Here is a 13,000-nt window from a genome sequence, read left to right on the forward strand (position 1 = left end):
CACTCCTGATCGTTTTGAAGGTGTAATAGATGGCTGAGTAGTGTGCGCGGCTCGCAATCAGAAGGTTGCCAGTTCAAATCCTTGTTGAAAATAAGTATCACTTTGTGTGGCGAAGTCAGCAGTTGTCCGTTGGATGGACTTTCCCCCGCCATAAGAATGGGAACATTTCCACCTTTGACTGGATAGAGCAGTTGAGCACCGCCTCAATGCTTGTACACATATATAATAGCCCAGATCTGTCCTTCTGTGACTGTGATTAACGCCCCCGGATTGGTTGAAGTGCGTCACGTGACAGGGAGCCAGCAGCCAACCAGAGGTGCGCCCCTCCCAAACATGTACGCTCCCGGATTGGTTGAAGTGCGTAATGTGACCGCAAGCTGCCCACTTTGAGAAGCAGCAACATGACGGCCACAGCTTCGGAGACGCAGCCACGGAAAGCTGACGGTCGATCCCCTCACACACGGCTCACTCATACACACAGCTCACTCACACTCACACACAATCGCATGCACCTCAGAGGAGACGGGTGATTCAGAGTGAGGTAGAGCCGTGCTCCGTCCACTGCTGCCCTGAGGGACCCCCGTGCTCTCCACTGCTGCCCTGAGGGAAAGCCGTGCTCTGTCTACGTCTGCCCTGAGGGACCCCCGTGCTCTCCACTGCTGCCCTGAGGGAGAGCCGTGCTCTGTCCACTGCTGCCCTGAGGGAGAGCCGTGCTCTGTCCATTACATTAGTACTCGAGGTTTTTTGGTGCTTAAATCCACTGCTGGATGAAGGCCCGCCGCACGCTGTGCGAGTGGATCGTAAGGATTTACTTGACCAGTCTGTTGGGGTCCGCCGTACGCTGTGGTTGTTGGGGGGTACCGCAGGCTGTGGTTGTTGGGGGGTGCCGCAGGCTGTGGTTGTTAGGGGGTGCCACAGGCTGTGGTTGTTGAGGGGTGCCGCAGGCTGTGGTTGTTGGGGGGTACCGCAGGCTGTGGTTGTTGGGGGGCCGCAGGCTGTGGTTGTTCGGGGACGCTGCAGACTGTGCTTGTGCGGTGGCGCCATAGGTGCCCCCCAACAACCTAATAATATGCAGGTAATCAATAGCAGGGAAAGTGGATCTCTTCAGCCTTGGAAGGCCGTCTACCTAGGAGAAGGAAACTCTGATGTAAAACCTACGGCCCGAGGACCTCGCTGTCACCGTCCCAGCTTGCTAGGCCATGGCAGACGAACCCCGGGTTTAAAGGGTGGGGTCAGTTCTGCGCACACTGCACTCCACTTGAAAGCTCCTTTGCGCAGGCAAGAAGGAAATCTTCACGTCTACCCCCCCCCTCCCCCCGGTCTCACTAAGTCCTGTAGCGATGGAAAAGGGGCGAACTCGGCAGGTGTAAGATGACACTGGCAGCCGCAGTTTCAATCCTGCATGCAGGCGGCTCAGGCGCAAGTGGTCGTCTGATGATGACCTGGAAACGACATCATCACCCGGCAGCACCCTGAGCGACCAAGCAGCCTTTTCTAGGGACAGCACTGCTTGCTCCACACGGAGAGGGGCCTAGAAAAGGTGGCCTAAACAAAGCTCGTCTCCTCCTCCCTCAGTTGGCTTACCGCCATCAACGGGCATCTTCATATGCGGTCGAATTACATCAAAGAATCGACGGCGCATCCCACTCGCCTTAAAAGGTGGGAAAGGACTCAAACTCGCATGCTGGAACATCAGAACCATGCTAGACTCAGCTGACAGCACTCGACCTGAGCGACGATCTGCTTTAATTGCACAGGAACTCGCTCGGCTGGATGTTGACATCGCCGCCCTCAGCGAAATCCGCTTTTCAGAGGAAGGCAGTCTGCGGGAGCATGGCGCAGGTTACACTCTCTACTGGTCAGGTAAACCAGCGACAGAGAGACGCCGTTCAGGTGTCGGCTTCATGATCAGGGACTCTATCGCTACCAAGCTTGCAAGCCTGCCAACTGGTCACTCTGACCGCATGATCTCAATGCGTCTACCACTTTGTGACCAACAACACGCAACGCTGCTCAGAGTGTACGCTCCAACTCTCCAGGCAGATCCCGCTGATAAAGACAAGTTTTACTCTGACCTACGCAGCCTTCTGCAGGATATCCCAGCTGACGACAAGATTGTCATCCTTGGCGACTTCAACGCCAGAGTGGGCAGAGACTCGGAAACCTGGAGAGGCGTACTTGGAAGGCACGGCGTGGGCAGCTGCAACGACAATGGACGCTTGTTACTTGAACTCTGTGCGGAACAGCAGCTTTCCATTACCAACACCATCTTCCAGCAGAAAGACAGTCTGAAAACAACCTGGATGCACCCTCGGTCAAAACATTGGCATCTCATAGACTACATCCTTGTGCTCCAGCGTGACCTAAAAGATGTCTTTCACACCAGGGTAATGCCCAGCGCCGAGTGTCACACAGACCACCGTCTTGTCCGCTGCAAACTCAGCTTTCACTTTAAACCCAGACCAAGGAACGGTGGCGCCCCGAGGAAGAAGCTCAAAGTCTGCAGCCTTCAGTCTGCCGCGGTCAAAGCAGCTTTCCAGAAAAGCCTACGATCTAGGCTAGAGGAACCGAGCTGCCTAGGAGACTCGCCTCCGGTTCCTGAAGTGCTGTGGGACCGCATCAAAACTGTTGTTCTGCAAACATCTGAAGATACCCTCGGATTCTCCACGAAGAAAAACAGAGATTGGTTCGATGAGAACAACTTAGAAGTCCAGGAGCTGCTGTCAAAGAAGAGATCAGCACACCAGGCCCACCTGGCCCGACCATCCTGCCCGCACAAAAAAGCAGCCTTCTGCCTGGAATGCAGCACCATCCAGCGCAAGCTTCGAGAGATTCAGAACGAGTGGTGGACCAACCTCGCAGTAAAAACTCAGGTTTGCGCTGATACTGGCGACTACAGGGGATTCTACGAAGCTCTAAAAGCGGTATATGGCCCCTCGTACCAAATCCTGAGCCCCCTGCGGAGTGCACACGGGAAAGAACTGCTCACTGAAAAGGACTCAATCCTGAACCGCTGGTCTGAGCACTTCTACACGCTCTTCAATGCTAGCCGCTCAGTCCAAGAACCAGCGATTGACCGCATCCCACAACAACCAGTGAAAACAGAACTGGATGTGGCACCAACATTACAAGAGACTGAGGAAGCCATTAAACAGCTGAAGAGTGGTAAAGCTGCAGGAGTTGATGGCATCCCTCCTGAAGTATGGAAGAACGGAGGCCCAGCACTGCACACCAAACTCCATGAATTCTTTGTCTGCTGCTGGGAGCAGGGTAAACTCCCTCAAGATCTCAAAGATGCAGTCATCATCACCCTGTACAAGAACAAAGGGGAAAAATCAGACTGTTCCAATTATCGTGGCATAACACTTCTGTCCGTCGCCGGCAAAATCCTCGCAAGAGTACTGCTGAATAGACTGGTACCCGCAATAGCTGAAGATCACCTCCCAGAGACCCAGTGTGGCTTTAGAGCCAACCGGGGAACCACAGACATGGTGTTTGTCCTGAGGCAGATTCAGGAAAAGTGCCGGGAGCAAAACAAAGCGCTGTACGTCACCTTTGTGGACCTGACAAAAGCGTTTGACACCGTGAGCAGGCAGGGACTTTGGAAAATCCTGGACAAGCTAGGCTGCCCACCGAAGTTCCTCACCATGATCGTCCAGCTTCATGAAGACCAGCTTGGACAAGTCAGACATAGCAACAATCTCTCGCAGCCCTTCCCTATTGCAAATGGCGTGAAACAGGGCTGTGTTCTTGCTCCCACGCTGTTCACCATTTTGTTCAGCATGATGCTCCAGCAGGTCACAGAGGACCTCGACGACGCTGATGGCGTATACATCCGTTTTCGTCTCGACGGGAGCGTGTTCAACCTGAGGCGTTTGCAGGCCCACACAAAGACCATGGAGCAACTGATCAGGGAGCTGCTTTTTGCTGACGATGCCGCCCTCCTTGCTCACACAGAGGCAGCTATGCAGCGAATTACGTCTTGTTTCGCGAACACAGCTCAGATCTTCGGCCTTGAAGTCAGCCTGAGGAAGACTGAAGTTCTTCATCAGTCCGCACCCCATGAGGAGCACCATCCACCAAGCATCTTCATTGAACAAACAGAACTGAAAGCTGTCCACCAGTTCAGCTACTTGGGGTGCGTGATCTCGTCTGACGCCAAGATCGACAACGAAGTCGACAACAGGCTGGCCAAGGCAAACAGTGCATTTGGCAGACTATACAAACGTGTCTGGAACAACAGAAACCTTAAAAGAGCCACAAAGGTCAACGTCTACAAAGCTGTTGTGCTGACCACTCTCCTGTATGGCGCTGAGTCCTGGGTCACGTACCGTCGTCACCTGAGTCTCCTCGAGCGTTTCCATCAGCGCTGCCTCAGCACAATCTTCAATATTCACTGGAGTGACTTCGTCGCCAACACTGAAGTCCTCAAGTCAGCGAAGGTCATCAGCATCGAGGCCATGGTCCTCAAGACACAGCTTCGTTGGGCAGGGCACATCGCCAGGATGGAGAACCACCGCTTACCTAAGATTGTGCTGTATGGGGAACTGTCCTCTGGCCATCGCGACATAGGGGTACCACGAAAGCGATACAAAGACTCCCTGAAGAAGTCCCTCACTGCTTGCTGCATCGATCACCGTCAGTGGGCAACACAAGCAGCTGATCGCAACTCCTGGCGGCACACAGTCCACCAGGCCACCTCCTTCTTCGAAGATACACGCAGGGCCCGTATGGAGGACAAAAGGAGAAGGAGGAAGAACCATGATCCCTCAGCACCCATCCCAGATGAGACCTATACTTGCAGCTGTTGTGGCAGGACCTGCTTGTCCCGCATAGGCCTCTTCAACCACCAGCGTGCCTGCAGAAGACGTGGATGTCCTTCCTAGATCTTCGTTCGCGAAGCCAAGCCATGATGATGAATCAATAACACATGGGCTTTTTTAATACATGAGAACTATGTTGCAATAGTGAAATATAATTAGTATTGATTTTAAAACATCATTCGTAGGGGTTGCTAGTAGAAAATAACTTTTCCGGTGGGAATGTGTTCTGGAAAAAAAAAGGGTCTAGCAAACTTATTTTGAAAAAAAAAAAATACAACTAGGCACGTAAACATGCATCAATTCATCGAATAAAACACAATCTTTCACATTAACTTTTATTTTTTACTTTGCCTCATTCGTACAAACTCTATCGCAACAATGCTGCACATTCTGCAAAGCACGAATGGGCATATTGATTTAAGATGTTTTTAGAAAATTACTGAGTGTTTATACCTGTGGGATAATACTGGAGCACCTGGAGAAAACTCACGCAGAAAGGGCAACACGATATTCCATAAAGATGGGACAGATGATTTCAGTCTGCTCATCGCCGTACCGCCTTCTGCTGGCGAGCGAGGGTACGGCATCTCTATGGCAACAGGACGGAAGTTGCCGTACATTTGTGTGGTTCCCCCAACCCTTGCCACCACAGCGCTGCATATTGTTGCATGCCTATGTAATTATTATCATTTACAGTGTACAACGGTCTATATATGTACGACACAAAATAGACATTCGTACAAAAGCAATGTTTTCGCATTTGAATTGTCTGCATATTTGCATAGAATGTATTATGTTATACCCAGGGGCTGGCAATCAGTGCAAGCTAGTGAGTATTCATATTCTTAGGTGAGTGATGGGTTTGAATTAAATATAATGAAGTGGCTGAATGGCTCAAGAGGTCAGACCACTGAGTCAGTACCGCTGAGATCCTGAGTTTAAATCCACGCAGCTACCTGTGATTAAACCGGGTTTTCAAGTGCAGTAAGTTGACGGTGTCAGCCTGATCACCAATAACTACAACAACAACAACAAAATTCAACACATTACAGTTTTTGTGAGTGTCTAATTTGGCAAAATTCAGCTGTGAGAATTCATATCGATTTGACCGTTATGTGAAGAACATTTATCTCATCTTATCTGAACGTAATTTATATAGTACCTTAACCAAGGCGCTTTACATAGAATTAAGAATGGTACAAAATGAATATAATGGTAGAGATGAGGTGAATACAATATATGAGAGGAAGTAATGGACAAATCTGTGATGCGTGAATTAGGTAAAAGCAAAATTGATGAGAGCAAAGATGATGAATCGATTTAATGGATGGAGAATGAGTGGTGGCCATGTAGAGAGGTGATGAAGAGGGAGCCGGAACGATAGTGGTTATTAAGGGGAGATTAAGGGGTCGTGGGGTGAGCTAAAGAAAAAAAGTGAGTTTTGTGGAAGGAGCAGAAACTCCTGAGCGATGATGACTGCTTGAACGTGCAGCGTTAGTGGGAATGTGCTGCCGTTTATATTGTGGGCCAGAGGTCACTTGAAGGAATCTCACAGGTAGCTCTGTGATTCCTGCATCTGTGTCCCATTCTCTCACGAAGAATCGCATTGCTCTGCAAAATATCTGAATGAAAATCTTTGTCTCATTACATGATACCAACAGCACAATTGGTATAAAACTAGGGGAAAATGACAAAGATTGTAAAGTAAAAAAATTGCACGTAATCTTCCAAAGGGATTATTTTAAGATTGCTTCCTGCTGTAATAAATTTCACCACAGCTGCATACTGACTTGCGAGTGAAAACAGGTGCAATTACCCCAATGATGAATTGCTAGATCTGTTAAGTATAAATTCCGTTAGGAAATTACAACATGGGTTTGCACATTAATGACAGATCAGGCGCTGTATTCATACAACAATACCAGAATAATAACTTCAGCACTGTGGTGACAGATGGTAAAGGTTTGTTGATTCAAAAATGTATGCAATTTCTGCTCAGGAATGCTGAACTGAGAGACCTCATCAGTGTACACCATCTGTTGGAATGTAGGTGTTAATAGATTGTGTGAAACTTACATTGAATAATAATACTATGGTAAGAAGACCCCATGCCAAATTTTGGGGGGGGGTATCCTTTGGAAAAAGTGAACTTAATGAAATGCAACCTACGAATGTGTCTCAAGAAGAAAGATAGGAATCAATGCGTGCTACCTGCTATAACGTGGCAAAGAAAAATGTATGTTGACGAAGAAAATATAAAAAAAGCTGAGAGAATGTGCAACACAATTCTGAAAGGTGCATGATTGGAATTCCACTGAGAGATGAAAAGAGCAACACATGCACAAGTTAGAAATACAGTGATTGTTAAGGAACATGAGTGGGCTTGGGCACGACGCGTCATGGCTAAGAAGGGGACAACGGAGGTGGTCGCGTGTGATGGGGTAATGCGTGTGTACATCTGACCAGCATGGAAGGATAGGCAAAAATTCCCCTTTAGAACTCCCTCGAGTGGAGATCTGTCTGCCAGCATTAGCAAGTAATGTCAGGACTGCACCTTTATCCTCTTACCTGTTATCCATATGTATGTTTTACCGTGAGGATAAAATCAGTAATTTGTATGAATAACAAATCAGATAAAATAAGTATTTATCTCTGTCGCAGTAATAAATGATCAGAATAGTAACAGACAATATTTAGCAAATAAAACTTTGTAAATGCTGTAGACACAAAATGATAAGTTTCTACTTCCTACAATCACAAAAAATAATAATTTATAAATATATTCAAGTCACACAACATGAACTTTATTATCACAGATTTATTGTGAAAGTCCCATTGTGCAAAAAATTGCATTTTATTTTATACCCAAAGTATAAATTATTCAAAAATGGAAATGCAATTGTAAGGCATACAATGCTTGAGCAGCTCATGTCTGAGAGTTCAAATACACGCAGGCTTAACTTACCATAAAATCTGCATAAAATAAATAATAAATTACTAAAAAAGAGTGTTAAGCCGGGAAATGCTTTGTAGCCTGTTGCCTACCACTATTGTCCCTGAGATGAAGAACATTTGGTTCAGAAATAAAAACCCCGAAGGCATTGAACATATTTATCTGCACACATAAAATCAGAACTGCTACAAACTATACACAACTTCAATCGAGGAAAGAGATATGTGAAAGTCAAATATCCACATCAAAAAAATTTGTTTCAAACGAAATACAAAAATAGACCTCACGTCGTATCTCCACATTGAAATAAAATTTACATTTTGTCCATCATTATTGGAAATTTTATGTAACCAGCAGAATTTGTTTAACAATTATATTACGTCTTGATTTGAAGCTTTCGTGACTGCAGGAATCCATACTCTCTGGTTCTTTAGGTAAAGTCACGTAGATAGAAAAAATAACAAAAGAAAACACGACATTTCGGGCGCAACACAACAGCAGATAATTTTCTCACCTGAAGACGGACGCTTGTGTTCCGACCGAAACGTCGTGTTTTTTTTGTTCTTTTTTTCTATCTACGTGACTTTACCGAAAGAACCAGAGAGTATAATTATATTATGGCCTGCTTTCAATACTCTGGATCAACAAACCCGTCTGCTGACGACACCTAGGAGATCAAAACCGCGCAAGAATTTAACTTGCTTGATTAAATGGTGCTGAATAAAATATGTGTGGAAGAACTAAAATATATATTTTATGCATTATTCCAAAAGAGTGATCGATATACTTTTTATTTAGACTATATTTAAAAACAAGCAAGCTTCCCTATTAGCAAGTCGCTGTCGCCTGCCAAAGTGTGTGGAGGTCAGGACAAGCAAAAAAATAATGCAATTCAAGAGAGTGAATCGTGTGTTTAGGATTGGCCTTCCATGCAATTATTGTGTTGAAAATTATGAAATTAGAAATATACGAACAAGCATCGCCGCAAATGTGAAATCTTGGCAAGACCCTCCTGAAAAACAGTCACGAAACTCGTGGTAACAAAAAATTAATTGGGATAATAATGGGGCCTTGTGAGTTTTGCAGATTCTTGCCATTATGCTGTTTAACCTAAATATTTTGCTTCCGCACGCATTACAGGACAATACTGTATATTTAAGTGAGTATAACATACCTCGGAAACCACTCCCAACTTATAAATTGCATGCATATACTGTAACTATTGAACAGTTCTGAAATTGTATAATGTCAATTGTTTCCCTGGAAAAGCATCACTGAGTCTCAAACACTAATAATCAGGAGGGTCCAGCTACGTACATTGAGATATTTGGCCAATCCTATTACAGAGTGTTTGGCTTTGTAGGAATAAACTGGAGATACGACAGGGTGACATTCACAATTGCCATCTTATGTCCACCTCAAGACACATGGTGTATTTTTTTTAATAAACATCACCATACAGTTTTGCCATCATTTTGAAAAATTATGTTATGAAGTTCAGTTTATCTTCTTGGTTCTTTCGGTAAGTAATAAATAATAAAAATAAAACATAATTTTATTAAGTTTTATTTTTATTATTATTTTTATAATTTTATTATGTTTTATTTTATTAATTTATTACTTCCCTTTTACGTGACTTTACCGAAAGAACCAAGAAGATGAATCCCTGCAGTCACGAAAGCTTTAAATCGAAAATTGAAGTTCAGTTTGTTATTTTTCTATCTTAACAGAAAGGCACACGTGTTGTCAGCTGTATTTGACAGTAGTCAAATATGGCACAACATATCACACATTCTGGCAGAAGACCATGTACCAGAGCTCAATCTACACACATCCACTCAATAAAATTGAGCAATTATTTTGTCTTTTGTCTGCCTTTAGATGGGTGGAAAAAATTCCACGACACACCTGCATGCGTACGTTTGTTGGAAAATATTGATTTATTAAACAAATATTGAATGATATGGACAAAATTGCGGCTCGTGGGACATTAAGGATCTTGAGCCTTCCTTAATTATTAAAAAGGGGGAGATGGATGACAGTATCCTGTGCACAATTCTGCCGCAGATTTTCCATATTGGGTCAAGAATAATGTTTAAAATATGTATACACCCTCTGTATTCAAACGTGCAAAGGTTGCTTACGCTGTACTTAAATGATACAGACGTTTCAATGTAAGACTCGCTATCATCATTGGTGTCACCTATGACTTCAGTGGTAATTTTTATTAGATACAAGAAACCATGGCAATATATGAAAACATTAATCGCTTTATTAATGTGGCAGCTAACCTATCCATGCTGTTTATGGTAGGCAATACTTCATGTTGAACATAAATCAAAACCAGAGGCTCTTCCAAAATTGTACTTACATCTTGTTTAAAATTATAGTCCTGTCGGTCCACTGCTGGGTGAAGGCCTCCCATACTGTCAGTTATGGGAGGGTTTTTGTTTACCATTCTGCACTACGCTGGTGAGTGTTGATTGGTAAACGGGATTGGTAAAAGAGTCCAGCACGTGTCCCAGTATTACTCGCCACTTCGTTAGCCATGGCCAGGAATTGAATTCAGGTCACCATATGCAAAGCACAGTGAATGAACCACTGAACCACCATGTCTGCATTTGTTACGGTAGTCTGCTTTTTTATTTGACCCATACATGTGTTGTAAATTAGGCAAAAATTGAATAAATCTCATCATAATGTGATGTGTGTACAGCAGACATACAACTGTAGTAATAACCTCTATTCTTGCAACAATGTCTTTCTCTTTCTGATATTAACTTCCCCGCTGCTTAGGCCCTATCTACTCCTGTGTCCTCGGCCATCCACACCCAATACTCAGCTGTTTTCATATATTCATATATTGCCATGCCCATTTCATGAGTCGAGCATGAGTCCAGAGAGTGTTAAACCAGGACAAAAGTCCAGAACATCACGAATACTTCATGAGACATTGGAACAGCCTTTCAAAAACAGGACTGATCGGGACAAACCAGGACATTTCGTAGTCATAGCAATGCTTTAGCAACCGCAAAATTGAGTTGGTGCCCCTCTCCTCCTCCCTCATTTCATCAGGTGGTGGGCAGGAGACTGGCAGAAGTGCTCTGCCACGTGTGGACGTAATGGCACGGCGCATCGCACAGTCCTGTGCTTGCGCAGCATCGGGCCGGATGCACAGAAGGCTCTGCCCAACTCCGAGTGCGAACATCTGCCCAAGCCCAAGCTGCAGAGCCCCTGCAACCAGCACGTGCCGTGTCCCTCGCGATGGGTGGTCGGCAACTGGACTGAGGTCAGAACGGGAACCCGCAATGGCATTCAATCACTGCGGGAGCAGCCATCCACAGCCTCTGCTCCCTTGCCACCCTGTGTATTTGCTTTCAAGCATTTGCGTTGGTAGCTCTGCGATGTGCTTTTGACTTTCACCACATGTTGTTCAGCAGGGTGTTTGCCATTTCGCTCCACGTGCTCAGATCTCAATTCTGTTTCTGAAGAAGCACCCAGCAGGTGGAGCATAATGTTGGACATCATGCCAAACAATACAAGGTGCAACCTGAAAACATCAGAGCTGTAACAGAACAGCCACAAAGATCTAAGTAGTTGTATTTTTTGTTGTTGATAACCGATGTGGTGGAATGTTGCCGATGGTGAGCAAATAAGGTTGCATGTGGGTCAACAACTCACATATTTGTTACAAATAATTTTGAAATGTATTTGTTGCACATACAACAAGTTCTCTTGTTTGCCAAGTGGGGTCATGCGGTGATCATGGCAACCCAACTTCTATATCCATCATGCTGTAAATGACGTAACCTCAATTGTTATTTGTTATGTTCACATTTTTTCTTATTCTGTATATTCAGAGGCCGAGCAGACACTTTCCCTTGCCTACATTGTCTGCGCTCCCCAGGCCAAACTGCCCAGGCAAGAGGGGAGGGTAGGGGTCAGGCCTCCCAGGGGTTTTGTTTCATAGACATCGTCTGCTGTGATTTTTCAATTGGAAGTAATTTTGTTGCGTCTCTTCCCTGTTGATTTGTGCAGATAATGTTGTAATTTGGCAAAAATGGACCAATATGCCAGCTCACGTGGCTATACCCATACGTTATTAATAATTGTAGATTTCGAGATTAACTGTAATGGCTCAGTAATGTGCAAGCATGTTGGAAAAAAAACAGAAGCAATAACGTTCCATTGTTCAGAATTGGGATTTGTAAAACATTGGAATGCATGCAAGAAAGTTGTACATCAGAAACTTAAACCTGTTTATCGTCGGCTTGACACGTACTGTTACATTGCTGTTCAAGTACAGTGTACAATGTAAGCATACAACACACAGGGTCACACGTATACAGTCCTGGGCATGTACACACGCTTGTGCATGAACATATACCTGTGTACATATATTTGTCACGTCTATGCATATTCACACTCAGACACACGTGGAGGTTGTGTATATTGGGGGGGTGTTGTAAACCTGGTTAAAAAATAATTATCCGCAATCAGGAATGCAGCCAGTATCGTGACAGCCCGAGAAAGTTGTTCTACATAGAAGAGTACTGAGTGCCAAGACGTGAGCATTATTTACACAGGTTTTTGGCCAACACTGCCGAGATCCGCAGGGTCATAGTGCAAATAATCAGTGAGGAGCTTTGAGGGAGCCAGTGGCATGCATGGAAGGGAACTCATTTAGCGCCTCTCAAGAGAGTGAGCATAAAAGCCTATTCTGTAAACCCAAGTTTCCATGACGGTGAGAAATGAGGCAGGAAAGGCAATGGTCTCCACAGGATGTGGTTGATTCTTTGCAGCGCGTTATTTTAGCTTAAATGTGTTTTTTAAATACATATTTTTGTCTAATCTGATGGTAAAGTGGCACAGTGCTAATACGTGTGCCTCACAGCAATACACACCTGGGTTCGATTGCTAACTCAAGTGTCTTTTCTGTGAGAAGTTTGTATGTTATCCCACTGTTTCGGGTTGGTTTCCTCTGAGTTGGCCAACGATCGAAATGCTGAAATATTACCTGCAAATTACTGAATTGGGTTTACTCCCCTCAAGAATCTTGAGATTCAATTAGGCTTTCCTGCGTGAACAAGTGTATATATGATAAAAATTAATATGGACAAATGAATATAAAATAGCCTTTGTAGACTATGAAAATTACATTTAAAGGAAATTAATTCAGTTTAACACGTAGGCTTTCGCGACCAATATTGTTCATAATCAACGA

General features: G+C 44.7%; 1 protein-coding gene across 1 annotated transcript in view; it reads left to right on the forward strand.

The window, feature by feature from the left end:
- LOC144935476 (A disintegrin and metalloproteinase with thrombospondin motifs 7-like) overlaps window positions 1-13,000 on the forward strand; it is a 98,373-nt gene that overhangs the window by 53,791 nt on the left and 31,582 nt on the right. Inside the window, exon 18 of the mRNA XM_078862170.1 lies at window positions 10,852-11,065. Coding sequence (XP_078718296.1) covers window positions 10,852-11,065 — 214 coding nt within the window. The remainder of the gene's footprint in view (window positions 1-10,851; window positions 11,066-13,000) is intronic.

Source organism: Lampetra fluviatilis, chromosome 13 (assembly GCF_964198595.1).
Source record: "Lampetra fluviatilis chromosome 13, kcLamFluv1.1, whole genome shotgun sequence".
NCBI classification, from domain to species: domain Eukaryota; kingdom Metazoa; phylum Chordata; class Hyperoartia; order Petromyzontiformes; family Petromyzontidae; genus Lampetra; species Lampetra fluviatilis.